A 15,759-nucleotide genomic window follows, 5' to 3' on the forward strand; every position below is an offset into this window, starting at 1 on the left:
CGGCTGTCACCACATCACGGACAGTGTATCTGCGAAAGCAGCTGGAGAGGTCAGTATTACGAAAATGGTTATGTTATAGATCTTTACAGTACTGTTTCCATGCCGTGGCTTGCTATCTTAAGTATGCACCGTTGCACTCTTGGCGTGAAAGTAAACAATGCCTGTAACGAAGATCCCAAAGCAAATAATACTTACGTAAGCAATGAAGCATTTCAATTTTCAAGGACAGTACGTCTTGTGGTTTACGATAGTTTACACGAGGTTACAGCGTTGTTTCTTTACAGGTTGCTTCTTTTTATAATCAAAACGTACTTGCATTATAATATTTTTTTGCTTGCGGAGGAAACTATATTTACGGCGAATTTACCAAAGTTATCACTATAAGATAGGGTTCTTGTCATTACGCCACCTGTGTTTACGAATATGAGCTAAAACTCTAATCATACATGTTTTGTTTGTCAACTACATTGAACATTGTGATGAGATGCTGCTACTATGATTTCATCTACAATTACATTAGACTACATATTGTATAACTCACAAGCTAACTGTAACCGTTTTTTACTTATCGTAAGTGTTCCATATCTAATTCAGAAAACAAACTAAGTAACAACATCATTGACAAACATTGTTTACATAGTGACCAAGGATCAAGGATCATTATCGGAAACCGATGTGATACGGAAATAGTAACATTCTGTACTCAAGTGTGCTATAATGAATAAAATGAAAGTTTAGTTACAATTTGATAACGAACAAGCAATTAGGCTCGTTAGTTTGTACGTTGGCGCGATAAGATGGCGCGCACCGCTAATTAATGCTACTTCATTTAGAGAACTTGCCTAGCGTTTCCTAGCTAAACAATACTGCTCATTGTTGCAAATTAAAATGAGTTACATAGTCAATCAAGGACGAAGACTATTTTAATCTTAACAACATTTCACGGAATTGTTTGAAATAAACGAATGCAATGAGTAACATGTACCATTTAGTATCGCGGAAATTTAGTTATGGTCTACATACATTGTGGAGAGATCAGATACGAAAATTTAAGATCTAAGTCACCTGGTTCGTGAAATGAATAAGTTCTAGTATTCTCCTTGATTTTAACTTGTTAACTGATAGGTTTGATCAAAATCATTTAATTACTACAATACGATATCGTTAACTTCTTTTGCATTTAAGACTTGGAATTTAGCTTAGTAAGCATACGCTCTATTGAATAAATTATAAAGTTCCATTGAAGCTCGTCATGCTTTTTAAACACTCCAAACATGTTCATCGTCATTTCTTGTCATCATATAAATAGTATCATTGCAATATCATTTTTGTCATCCAGGTCTCCCTAGGAACCTTGGTACGTATATTCCATCAGGGTTTTATACTAACCAGATGTTTTATGTTGTGTATGTTCATTAACAGATGCATTTGGTTCTACAATAGTGTATGATACAAAATGTGGCGAAGATTATACTATGGGGCCGTTTCAAGATGAAACTGAAGTTACAATCGATAAGAAACTGACTATGGACCTCAATGATGAATTAGTTCCTCTAAAGATAAAGAAATCATATTATAAAAATACCTGGAATAATTTAACAACAATTAATACAAATAAAATAAGGGATTTAAAAAACAACTTGAGAAAAACAAAGGTCTGATTAATGGTCCCTCCGTGGCCCAATGTATATCTTGGAGCGTCCATGAAAAACCATCTTATGATTCAATTTTAGCTCATTCGAATCAATTACTAAGCAGTTTAAACATTCATAATCCAAAAGCAATTGTGGCTGTTCTGAACATCGAGGAATCGGTACTAACAGGCCGTACGGCCATATGGGGGGTAACCATTGAAGATGGAAGAATGAAGGCAGATAATATGTATTTTGGTAATCTATTGCAATTAACAGGTTATTCTTACAAATAAAACTTGTTTATGAATGTGTGCGCAACTTTATTTCTTTTCCTATAATTCCTGTTTTAACTGTCGTAATTCATTTCACAAAACAACTTTACAAAAACATGATAAAATTATAACTTTGTACCTACGGCTTCGTCCGTGTAGAATTAGTATACTTATTGCCAATAAAAAAGTGTAGACTATTTGAAAATACAAACTGAAATATAGATGCTCAGAAAAACCAGAAAAATAAGACCATCACTGGGAATCGAACCCAGGTCCTCGGTATTCCGTACCGCGCGCTATACCGCTACACCACTGATGGTCAACGGTACCGACACGAATTTCCCCTATGCACCTCATATCTCAGCTTGTTTGTTTCTTATTTAGCCACTTAAGCAGTGACGCTAGCGACATCTATGATATCTTAATTTGATTGCTTAGTAACGATATCTCTTGTCTGGGTGAGCGGTTAGTTTCAATGGAGTGCCGAAAAAGTTTTTCGATGAGGGCTACGGCATAGATGTCGCTAGCGTCACTGCTTAAGTGGCTAAATAAGAAACAAACAAGCTGAGATATGAGGTGCATAGGGGAAATTCGTGTCGGTACCGTTGACCATCAGTGGTGTAGCGGTATAGCACGCGGTACGGAATACCGAGGACTTGGGTTCGATTCCCAGTGATGGTCTTATTTTTCTGGTTTTTCTGTGCATCTATATTTCAGTTTGTATTTTCAATTTAGGTTTTACGGGATGACCGTTAAAGTAAAAATTTGGAATTGAAATAAAAAATACAAAAAGATTCCAAAAAACCAATCTTAATGTAGACTATTTATTAATCTAGTCGAGAGTTTAAAGTTACCCATTGCTTTTTCAAATTCGTCCTCTAATTCACAAATTTCAACATTTATAACATTAGTAAGATAACAAGTTGAGTAGAGCTCAGAGCATCTGTGCATAAAGTGCAGCGAAGTTTTTTTTGGCATGTTCGTTCAAGTGTAGTGTAACATTTTTGGTGCTACTATTTCTGGTTACTAGTCCAGGAAAACACAAACCAATAAAATTAAATGTTTATTTCTGCACATGTGGTGTACATCATACAATAAGATGATATGGACGACTTGATATGGACACTTTCAACTTAAAAACACACACAAACAGATTTAGACCTGGGTTTCTATGTAACTAAAAATAAAATGTAATTGTGATTGAATTTATAAAGTGTACCTACGTGTTTAAAATAGCCTCAGGCAGTAGGTTAAAAGAACTTGCTTTTATACTGCCAGTTTCTTCTAGACTAGACCTGTTTTTATTTTCATATGTAATCTTACGTGCATAAATGTTATTTACGGTTTCTATAAGTTTAATTATGCTGTGCTGTGGAGGGAACCCAATTATATATCTAATTGATATACCTGAGTTAAGTAGTATGTAACATGTGTCAACTCTAACCCGAGGTTTTAGATTTGATTTCTTAACCTTAGACCGTGCCCTTCTAAACCAATTTACGAATATTTTGAGAGTATTTAGGAAATCATCTTAAGTTGCTTATTCAATTACTAACCTCTAGCCATAGTCGTTATTAGGTTTGATTGTTACGGTACGATCAAGCTGCATATTCTTATTATTTATGAATAACTATTATTGGGTATTATTTTTACCAATATCACAGGTCTTATTGTGATTGGCAGTTATTTGCGCCACCAAGCAACGTGTGAGCTCGAAATAAATACAGAGTTCCATTTTCAGATGCGACGTTTTTACGAATGCTTAATCGCATAAGATAGGATTCGACAAATCTGGTATAATCAATATTTAGCACAAACAACTGCCAATTATTATGCCTTAATACCAGTCTTTGACCCACATTTATTTTTTTGCGGACGTCCACAAGTACCTAAGCTACACTCTTGTGCTATATCCTGTAAGCTACAGTGTTGTGTCATGCAAGCACTTCATACTGTTCATACATATAAGCTTCTACTTGGGACTTAAGAGATCGTGAGATCACACAGGAGTCGACGAACCCGGCTGCCACAAATAGCACAAACAACTGCCTATTATGATCTAACACTAGTCTTAAATGACCCTTATTTAGTCTCTTGCTGGACGTCCACAATGCCTTTCATACTGACCCCAATGATCTTTTAGTTGACACTTAGAGTAGAGGCTCCCCAAAGGTTCTTGATCATCCACATATTTATTGAATTGTAACAGGTATTCGGTGCGAGACGCAGTGCGCCCCGGGGCAGTACGGAGCGGACTGCTCGTCGCGTTGCCCGTGCGTGAACAACTCGTCGTGCGATGCGCAGACCGGCCGGTGCGTGTGCGCCGCCGGCTGGACCGGCGAGGACTGCTCGCAGCCCTGCCCGCCGGGAACCTATGGTGCTAGCTGCTCGCAACGCTGCGCTGATGGCCCTGATGGTATCACATTGATTAAAATGGGCTAAAGTCCTCATTTTTAATGATAGATTTTTTGCCGACCCTTGGTAATATGCTAATATCTCAAATACAAACGTGGCAAATCATACCTCCAGTTTAACATGTGATTCCGCGCTCTACTATTATCATTTCCAAACATGCTGAATAGATGTCGTGTCTACGTTAGTGTTAAATCATGTTTATTTTATAACAGTTTAAGTTTTGAAACTTCTTGCTTCACTGTTCTAACCAGCCGATACAATCACAATAACCCCAGTTACGAGAAAACCATTAGCTTTCTATGCGGAACAATGGTACTAGCGATTGTAAACATAAGCACACTATTTATGCTTTCATAACAAACTGCAGTATGTGCACAGCATAGTTATGGTGTGTTATGCTTTTGATGACGGGAATTTGGATAAAATAATCGCGTAACTGATTTATACACGGTTTATAAAATCAATATCAATATCAATTCTCTCTTGACGTGACCCTTCCGGTGCATTAGAACCTTAGCTCAAATTACCCTATTGCACAGTACAACTTACCGTCAAAAACACAAATTACCATATAAATTAAAAATAACCTAATGTCTAAATACCATAGTCCCAAAAAACTCTAAAACCTTAAAATCAAAACGAACTTATCTTTATTATGTACTAATACCGAGATCACCTACTGGGATATTCCTGTTCTGGAATGTCATCTTCTACGGACTTACAAGCGAGAAATACCCTTAAAGCGGGCAAAAACCGACACCCATCAACACAAATAAATAAACTCATCACATTGTCGTCGGGTCGCAGTGTTATCTGATTTTATTGCAGTGCGTCTGTAGAGGCTCCTTAGCATTGTGCATTGCGTTATAAAGTATAGTTTTTTTTTCTAATGCCTGCTCATCATTTAGCATTGCGTGATTATGTAGCGCTGTAATCATCTTCGTCGCTCAAGCTATCTCTTTCAATCACGCCAATATTTAATTGAATTTTATATGAAGTGCTAGCATAACCTTGGTTATGTCTTCTCAGGAAATTCGACATGTGACCCGGTGACCGGCAAGTATTCCTGCCCGAGCGGATTCACGGGTGTGGCCTGCGAGTACCCATGCCCGCTCGGCACGTACGGCGTCGGATGCAAAGAGAAGTGCGCCTGCCAACATGGCGCCGATTGCGACTACGTTACGGGTTAGTAAAGATCTTTCGGCCTTTAATATATATTTTTAAACGATGGAATAGCATTTCTTCAGCAGTTTAAGAATAGCTGAAAACGCTAAAATGCATATAACCACGCATTGCCCTTCCGTTTTGCTTAATTTTATTTCAGTACTACCATGGATGTCTAACTATGGTTGAAACCATAATTTGTGAGACTAGATTGACAATTCAATGACAGTTAAAGGGTTATCAGGGTATCAGGGTCAGTGATGTAGCCGATATCGATATTCGGTGTCGATTGGACTAAATGGTTTACTAAGTGGCTCCAACGATTAATCTAATGTGTGGTCAGATCTAATACTAAAAATGTCAAAATAAATACAAATTTTGAATCTATTTTTGATACGATTTTTGTGAGATCGATTCAAGAGCATGCGATCCGATCCGTGAATCGTTTCAGAGGTTTAAGATCCATAACGATGAATCGTTCGAAAAACCGATTCAAAGTGAAAAATCGACGAATGCCCCGCACCGCCCCCCGCCCCCGCACCCGCCAATCGCGACTCATTACCGGTGACAAAATGGCGTCTCTTGTGGAGAGAATAATGAAACTATTACCTCGGTTAGCGCACTTATGGTGACGCCAATGATATTATGCACATATAAAATAGATAAAGCGGATTTAAGGTGAGGCCAATCAAAACAACAATAAATAAATGAAATAACTGTCGTTGGTTCGCATTTGCGCTTACATTGCAAAGTAAATTATTAAACTATTTAGATATTGTTACCGCAAGCAATGGATAAATATTACTAGAAGCCTATGCCGTTATGTTTTTTTTAATATCAACGAATAGCACTACCCTGACTGTGGCAACACTTGTGTAAAATGAGTTGTCAATCTAGTCTCACGAATTATGGTTTCAAGTATAGTAGCGTGTGTTGCGGCTGTGGGTCCTTTACCCTTGCCAAGTCGAGACTGAATTAAACCGCCTGGCGTGCGCTACTACATTATTACTGCCGGCAAAAAATATGCAGTCTAAGGCTAAGAATTAGCACGCACTGCGAGCGCACCCTTTCTCAAACCATAGGGACAGCGTGCTAAATACTTATAGCAGGTTAAGTTTTTAAAATCAACCACGCATTAAAGAAAAGGCGCTTAAGCGTGCGCTGATGTAGAAAGCTATGTTATATATTTGTGGATACAGACTTAAGATTAAACTCGTCGTTAAAACGCAGTGCATGGTAATAGTTTGTGTCGTGTTGCAGGCGCGTGCCAGTGCCTGCCGGGCTGGCGCGGCGCGGCGTGCGAGACGGCGTGCGAGCCGGGCTGGTGGGGCGCGGGCTGCTCGTCGCCGTGCCGCTGCGCGCGCCAGGCGCCCTGCCGCGCCAACGACGGCTACTGCCGCTGCCCGCCCGGCTACACCGGCGCCTACTGCACCCAGTGTCAGTACCAACACCGCACGACATACATCCTCCATACAATACAATGGATTATTTTTCCATCACTCACAAGACAATGTACTCTGTAACTCATATCACGTAAGCTCTCGTAAGACATGATTTATAAATCAGGCATAGTCTGCGTACCGGGCACTGCCACGGCCTCGCGTGTAACGTGACATATACTGGTATCCCTTAAAAGGATAAGTTCGCCTTTATACATGTATCTCAAAGTTTGTCAATTGTATTTTGTTTCTCGTTGCGTTTTTTTTTAATTCCTTTTTCGGCGAACGCGAAGCGCTACTGACAAGTACAAATTACTAGTGTAGAATTAAAAATCATGTAGAATTACTGACTTAGCAACTTACATACGTATATTTTTTTGAACTAAATATCAAACTAACTTAAAATAAAAAGAGACAGTTGTAGTGTCCGAAGTTTTCATTTTAATAATTAATACATTGTACATTTAATTTAATTAACCGTGCATCACTAAAAAAGTGTTAGTGTTGATTAGTGACTAATTTGTAGTGTGTGCTAACGTGTAACATTGGTATCGGCAGTCTGTCCGGAGGGCTACTTCGGGGACCACTGCATGGAGCCGTGCAAGTGCCCTTTGGAGGGCGAGTGGGTGTGCCACCCGGTGCGCGGCTGCGCGTGCCGCCGCGGCTTCATCGGCGAACGCTGCGACGCGCATGCCAGCGACGCCATCGTCTTCGACCCCGCCAGCGGTAACCAAACTACGCCCCTACACTATAGCAGGGATAGCGAATCTTTATTGCCGACAATGCCATTTTTTTATTAAAAAGTAAACAATAGTACTTGCTCCCTTCTGTTGAAATAGGTTGCTCTGAAGCGATAACCTTGACAGCTTGCTTTGTCATTTTTTCTCTGTGTACTTACCTGTTTTCTGTATTGCCTATTATTTTAATGTTAATGTACAATAAGACTCTTTATTAAAGAGCCATTGTATTGTATGTAATAGCAATCTGACAATAATAATTTGACATTCGATATTTAGTGCCGTTTTCAATTTTTTTTGGCCCGCTGCAATTGGCATGCCATGCCATTCGTTCGCTGTCCCTGCAATAAAGCTTAAAATCTCACCGTAAGACCCTGTTCCGTGTGAGATTATAAAGCGTCACGCTAAAACCCGCTGTTGGTGCTAATTTAAGTGCGATTCGACTTACCACCCACCGCTCAATCTAAATCAAAAACCCAAAGTGCTCGATTAAAAGCGTCTCGTTTTGTACGTGCTAAATAAAAAACGAATGAACGGTTTTTTAATGGACTTCTTCGTGGGGTCATACAACGCTGCATGTTTGCCTGGGATTATCTTACCGCAAGTACTTGTTTTATAATTATTTTTGTACTAAACCTTGTTTAACAAGATTTTATTAGATGTACCTGTAACCAAGTTTGTTTGTAACTAAATATGTACATAATCAAACCTTGAAAATCGATTTTAATCTAGTTCTAATTTCGATTTGATGATGAAGCCGGAACTAGGCATTGGAACTTGCAAGAAGAAAGAACGAATATAACGACATATCATGTTTTGTCTTATTACAATTACCTTAGGGTGTACTTGGACCAAGAATGTTATCCAGGGTTTGATCATGCTGCAGTAGGGTATGCACAAGAACTCCAAGACAAAACAACCTTCCCTCAACCTTTCTTTTTAATTACCACCCTTAAGACACAATGTACTTTTGTCTCACAAATATATAATTTTACTCACGAATGTGATGAAATATTGTATGCCACACGGTCATGCGGTCTCAGTTTCGACTTTGGGCTTTTAAATAGAGTCTATTACGAAGGAGATTCTGTTAAAAAGACTCCGTTTCGTAATTCCTTATTTACCTTCCTATAGTCATAGAGACACAGTGTACTATTTCGAACCTTAGTCATTGATAATGGCCAGGTTCCTGTACACAAAAAATACAAGTGCTGCAAATCGACGTAATTGTTGACTTCCTCATAAAAAAGTGCACTTCTAACTTTTGTGGTACAGGATCCTGAGGCCGTATTGTCTGACGCGCGGACGCTTGCTATCGCATTAATTACCTACTAGTGCAGCAGTGTAGCTTCGCACGCGTAAATCATTAGATATAGCAGTTGAATTGGAATTCTGGGATTTTATTAAATTCTCGTGGGAATTCTCTAAAATTACATCGTGGTTTTCGCCGTCGTTAAATTAAAACACCCATGCCAAATATCATGACTAAACCCAGCGGTTGTTATTTCGAGATTTTATCCCGTGGTAATATCGGGATAAAAAGTATTCTATGTTTAAATCCAGGTTATGAAGTAACTTTTTGCCAAATTTCGTCTAAATTCATCCAGCCGTTTCAGCGTGAAGAAGTAACAAACATACTCATCCACTCACAAACTTTCACATTTATAATATTAGTAGGAAGGATTTATTTCTGTCTAACTGTGTAAGATGGTGACAGAATGAGATGGTGAAAGCAATAGGATGTGTTAGGCAGTAAAGGCACTGGTAATATAGGTTGTTGTGGGGTGTTGTTCCAGTGGGCGAGTCGCATGCGGGGCTGTCGGCGGCGCTAGTGGTGCTGGTGCTGCTGTGCGTGGCGGCGGTAGTGCTCGTGCTGCTCTACTACCGCAAGCGCGTGCACAACCTGAAGCGGGAGATGGCGCACGTGCACTACACGGCCAACCCCGCCTCGCAGCCCGGTCAGTACACAGGGGTCAATCTACTACCGCAAGCGCGGGCACAACCTGAAGCGGGAGATGGCGCACGTGCACTACACGGCCAACCCCGCCTCGCAGCCCGGTCAGTACACAGGGGTCAATCTACTACCGCAAGCGCGGGCACAACCTGAAGCGGGAGATGGCGCACGTGCACTACACGGCCAACCCCGCCTCGCAGCCCGGTCAGTACACAGGGGTCAATCTACTACCGCAAGCGCGGGCACAACCTGAAGCGGGAGATGGCGCACGTGCACTACACGGCCAACCCCGCCTCGCAGCCCGGTCAGTACACAGGGGTCAATCTACTACCGCAAGCGCGGGCACAACCTGAAGCGGGAGATGGCGCACGTGCACTACACGGCCAACCCCGCCTCGCAGCCCGGTCAGTACACAGGGGTCAATCTACTACCGCAAGCGCGGGCACAACCTGAAGCGGGAGATGGCGCACGTGCACTACACGGCCAACCCCGCCTCGCAGCCCGGTCAGTACACAGGGGTCAATCTACTACCGCAAGCGCGGGCACAACCTGAAGCGGGAGATGGCGCACGTGCACTACACGGCCAACCCCGCCTCGCAGCCCGGTCAGTACACAGGGGTCAATCTACTACCGCAAGCGCGGGCACAACCTGAAGCGGGAGATGGCGCACGTGCACTACACGGCCAACCCCGCCTCGCAGCCCGGTCAGTACACAGGGGTCAATCTACTACCGCAAGCGCGGGCACAACCTGAAGCGGGAGATGGCGCACGTGCACTACACGGCCAACCCCGCCTCGCAGCCCGGTCAGTACACAGGGGTCAATCTACTACCGCAAGCGCGGGCACAACCTGAAGCGGGAGATGGCGCACGTGCACTACACGGCCAACCCCGCCTCGCAGCCCGGTCAGTACACAGGGGTCAATCTACTACCGCAAGCGCGGGCACAACCTGAAGCGGGAGATGGCGCACGTGCACTACACGGCCAACCCCGCCTCGCAGCCCGGTCAGTACACAGGGGTCAATCTACTACCGCAAGCGCGGGCACAACCTGAAGCGGCAGATGGCGCACGTGCACTACACGGCCAACCCCGCCTCGCAGCCCGGTCAGTACACAGGGGTCAATCTACTACCGCAAGCGCGGGCACAACCTGAAGCGGAGATGGCGCACGTGCACTACACGGCCAACCCCGCCTCGCAGCCCGGTCAGTACACAGGGGTCAATCTACTACCGCAAGCGCGGGCACAACCTGAAGCGGCAGATGGCGCACGTGCACTACACGGCCAACCCCGCCTCGCAGCCCGGTCAGTACACAGGGGTCAATCTACTACCGCAAGCGCGGGCACAACCTGAAGCGGGAGATGGCGCACGTGCACTACACGGCCAACCCCGCCTCGCAGCCCGGTCAGTACACAGGGGTCAATCTACTACCGCAAGCGCGGGCACAACCTGAAGCGGAGATGGCGCACGTGCACTACACGGCCAACCCGCCTCGCAGCCCGGTCAGTACACAGGGGTCAATCTACTACCGCAAGCGCGGGCACAACCTGAAGCGGGAGATGGCGCACGTGCACTACACGGCCAACCCCGCCTCGCAGCCCGGTCAGTACACAGGGGTCAATCTACTACCGCAAGCGCGGGCACAACCTGAAGCGGCAGATGGCGCACGTGCACTACACGGCCAACCCCGCCTCGCAGCCCGGTCAGTACACAGGGGTCAATCTACTACCGCAAGCGCGGGCACAACCTGAAGCGGCAGATGGCGCACGTGCACTACACGGCCAACCCCGCCTCGCAGCCCGGTCAGTACACAGGGGTCAATCTACTACCGCAAGCGCGGGCACAACCTGAAGCGGCAGATGGCGCACGTGCACTACACGGCCAACCCCGCCTCGCAGCCCGGTCAGTACACAGGGGTCAATCTACTACCGCAAGCGCGGGCACAACCTGAAGCGGCAGATGGCGCACGTGCACTACACGGCCAACCCCGCCTCGCAGCCCGGTCAGTACACAGGGGTCAATCTACTACCGCAAGCGCGGGCACAACCTGAAGCGGCAGATGGCGCACGTGCACTACACGGCCAACCCCGCCTCGCAGCCCGGTCAGTACACAGGGGTCAATCTACTACCGCAAGCGCGGGCACAACCTGAAGCGGCAGATGGCGCACGTGCACTACACGGCCAACCCCGCCTCGCAGCCCGGTCAGTACACAGGGGTCAATCTACTACCGCAAGCGCGGGCACAACCTGAAGCGGCAGATGGCGCACGTGCACTACACGGCCAACCCCGCCTCGCAGCCCGGTCAGTACACAGGGGTCAATCTACTACCGCAAGCGCGGGCACAACCTGAAGCGGGAGATGGCGCACGTGCACTACACGGCCAACCCCGCCTCGCAGCCCGGTCAGTACACAGGGGTCAATCTACTACCGCAAGCGCGGGCACAACCTGAAGCGGCAGATGGCGCACGTGCACTACACGGCCAACCCCGCCTCGCAGCCCGGTCAGTACACAGGGGTCAATCTACTACCGCAAGCGCGGGCACAACCTGAAGCGGCAGATGGCGCACGTGCACTACACGGCCAACCCCGCCTCGCAGCCCGGTCAGTACACAGGGGTCAATCTACTACTGCAAGCGCGGGCACAACCTGAAGCGGAGATGGCGCACGTGCACTACACGGCCAACCCCGCCTCGCAGCCCGGTCAGTACACAGGGGTCAATCTACTACCGCAAGCGCGGGCACAACCTGAAGCGGCAGATGGCGCACGTGCACTACACGGCCAACCCCGCCTCGCAGCCCGGTCAGTACACAGGGGTCAATCTACTACCGCAAGCGCGGGCACAACCTGAAGCGGCAGATGGCGCACGTGCACTACACGGCCAACCCCGCCTCGCAGCCCGGTCAGTACACAGGGGTCAATCTACTACTGCAAGCGCGGGCACAACCTGAAGCGGCAGATGGCGCACGTGCACTACACGGCCAACCCCGCTCGCAGCCCGGTCAGTACACAGGGGTCAATCTACTACTGCAAGCGCGGGCACAACCTGAAGCGGCAGATGGCGCACGTGCACTACACGGCCAACCCCGCCTCGCAGCCCGGTCAGTACACAGGGTCAATCTACTACCGCAAGCGCGGGCACAACCTGAAGCGGCAGATGGCGCACGTGCACTACACGGCCAACCCCGCCTCGCAGCCCGGTCAGTACACAGGGGTCAATCTACTACCGCAAGCGCGGGCACAACCTGAAGCGGCAGATGGCGCACGTGCACTACACGGCCAACCCCGCCTCGCAGCCCGGTCAGTACACAGGGGTCAATCTACTACTGCAAGCGCGGGCACAACCTGAAGCGGCAGATGGCACACGTGCACTACACGGCCAACCCCGCTTCGCAGCCCGGTACTGACCGGGGTCAATCTACTTTTCAATGTTGTTAGTGTGGTTTTGAACCCCCGATGCAAAAAGAGGGGTGTTATAAGTTTGAACGCTATGTGTGTCTGTCTGTGGCACCGTAGGGTGGACCGTTTTGAATGCGTTTTTTTTATTTGGTATCAGGTTTTCTAGCAATGGTTCCTAAACATGTTCCATCAAAATCGGTGTAGCCGTTTTGGAGATATTGAACTTTGAAGTGACAAAGTTGGAGGTTTTCCAACTGCTTGTTGGTTAGGTTATATGGTGACGCTTTCGCCAGCGCGGTTGGTAAGCGTCGCGGGCCTCGAGCTTTGCGTCTCTTAGATCGTTACATAGTTAAACATTCGTTTCGTTTGATCGTTTACATAGTTTTACAGGCCGCGCTTAGCAACCGCGCTGGCGAAAGGGTCACTGTAAAACCACACTTAGGGGCAGTTTCACCATCCATTGATTAGTGTTAACTGACGGTTAAATCTGATGCCGTCTCTATTCGTTTTGTTCGAATAGACGGAGACGGCATCACATTTACAGTCAGTTAACACTAATCAATGGATGGTGAAACAGCCCCTTATTCTGTCCCCATAATTCCATCCTAAAAGCATGCTTAGAAGATGAGCCATTAATGAATTGCCAAAACTGTCACAAATCCTAACTTATAGTGGATTTGTACCCCATAAAATTATACTTTTAAGAAGTAACCCGGGAGACGTTGCCATGGCAACCAGGTACTTTAAAAATTTGATTAACCAACAAATACTTATACACTCTGTGGTCTAGGGATGTACTACGGCTAAATCGCCGCGGTTCTTAACCGCGTGACTTTGTGAATCAGGTAAACGAATGCAAGCGGCCGCACTGGTGGCTTTAAGTTTGCTTGCTTCACAAAGACACGCGGTTAAAAACCGCGGCGGTTTAGCTGTAGTGCAGCCTAGCTGTATGTAAGTTAAAAAGAAACTACCATAAGATTCACTTATATTTAGTGAAATCCGAGTAAAACCCGGACAACTCACGTCTTAACGTCGTATTAAACTCGATTTAAGACTTGAGTTAGCCTGATTTATTTCATGAAATATTACTTTGCTCACCCGCAGACCGTACAATAGCTACATTAATTTATGCAACAAATGTGTGTTTATGCAGTTCCGATTTCACACTGTAAGAACACACACAAGTCACACAAACTCAACTATCATGACCACCACACAACACTGACGCGTTTCGAACTCAACCCGACTTCATCTTCAGAGCAGCACTACCGTTGACCATGCTACCAGATGTTAGACTTTAGTTACGAGTATCTTAGCTGAATACCTAGATCGCCTTTAGCCTGTACTTACACGATATCGTTAAATAAATCCAGCATATTTCATCCATAAAACCCGAAAGAGACAGCCAACAGTCTTTTAAACATACTAGCTCTTAGTTCACGTTCGAAAAGACGTGTTTTGGTTTTGGGTAAATAATTTAATCTACTGCCACTTATAATAACAGGAAAATCTTAATTTGTCCACGTCACGTCTAATTTTATATATTATGTTATACGACTATTGGTTACTTTTAACATGTACAAACAGAAACCCCATATAAAAAACAACTGGGACAAAAAATACAACGCAAAATTAACAAAATAAGCCTTCAACATATTCAGTAACGATTTAATTTATGCTTAACAATATATCTTGTGTTTAATCTTCTCAAAGTAATTAGCTTACACAGCCGTTCTCGTTAAACATTTGTTCAAAACAAAAAAAGAGGCATAAAAGTTGTTTTTGTAAAAATCAATAGGAATACTCACTACATATTATGTATGAAAAAACTATTTCAGTACTGAATTTTCATAAATTTATGTATTTAATCTTTACTAATATTATAAATGCAAAGTCACTGTCTGTCTGTTACCTCGCTTCGCGCCTAAACCAATGAACCGATTAAGATAAAATTTGGTATGAAGATAGTTTGAGGTTCTGGGAAAGACATAAAATATTTTTTATGATGGATAATTGCAAAGTTCTAAAAACTAATTCTTTTGAGATCAAATTGCATATTACAATACTATAGTAGTATACGTAAAAATTGATAAAAATACTTTTATTTCATTGTTTGTTTGTTTATACTCTTTATTGTACAAAAAGGAAAAACAAAAAGGTTACATAAATAAAAGATGTGTTAAGTACAAAGGCGGACTTATCCTATTGTATACATATTAATTGCGTTGTATTTTTATGTGACAGACATCGGTGATGCCGTCTCTATTTAATTGAACAAAATAAATAAAGATAGCATGACAGATATCTGTCATATAAGATGATAGGAAACTTAAGAAACAGAGGATAAATGTTGTAGTTATTGAATGTTTAGCTTTAGGAGATTAACACAGAAGTAGGTAGATACGCCAATAAATAATATAAATATTATAACGTTTTAAACATTCGTGATTTTTCACTCTTAGTCAAAATACCACCAACGGGACTTATCACGCTAACACACACGAGTAATATTTACCTCGACGTTTCGGCAACATTGCAGTGGCCGTGGTTACGAGTAGACTGTAGTGTGGGGTATAAGTCTGCCTAACAGCGTGAGTCCTTCGAACTACCCGCACTTGATCACTAATAGTACCGGCACTCGTATCACGATCTACCCGCACTTGGTAATTTTTATTTGTCACCCCATCACACCGACACACAACACTAACAACGTCCGATCGTTTCTCCGAACATTCATCCCGACGCCG

At 44.5% G+C, this 15,759-nt stretch overlaps 1 protein-coding gene across 1 annotated transcript in view; it reads left to right on the forward strand.

The window, feature by feature from the left end:
* drpr (multiple EGF like domains draper) overlaps window positions 1–15,759 on the forward strand; it is a gene marked incomplete in the record, with an annotated part of 57,111 nt that overhangs the window by 34,385 nt on the left and 6,967 nt on the right. Inside the window, 5 exon segments of the mRNA XM_074086986.1 lie at window positions 4,116–4,322; window positions 5,351–5,506; window positions 6,746–6,922; window positions 7,483–7,650; window positions 9,458–9,619. Of these exon segments, the coding sequence (XP_073943087.1) occupies window positions 4,116–4,322; window positions 5,351–5,506; window positions 6,746–6,922; window positions 7,483–7,650; window positions 9,458–9,619 (870 nt within the window).

Source organism: Choristoneura fumiferana, chromosome 4 (genome assembly GCF_025370935.1).
Source record: "Choristoneura fumiferana chromosome 4, NRCan_CFum_1, whole genome shotgun sequence".
In the NCBI taxonomy this organism is placed as follows: domain Eukaryota; kingdom Metazoa; phylum Arthropoda; class Insecta; order Lepidoptera; family Tortricidae; genus Choristoneura; species Choristoneura fumiferana.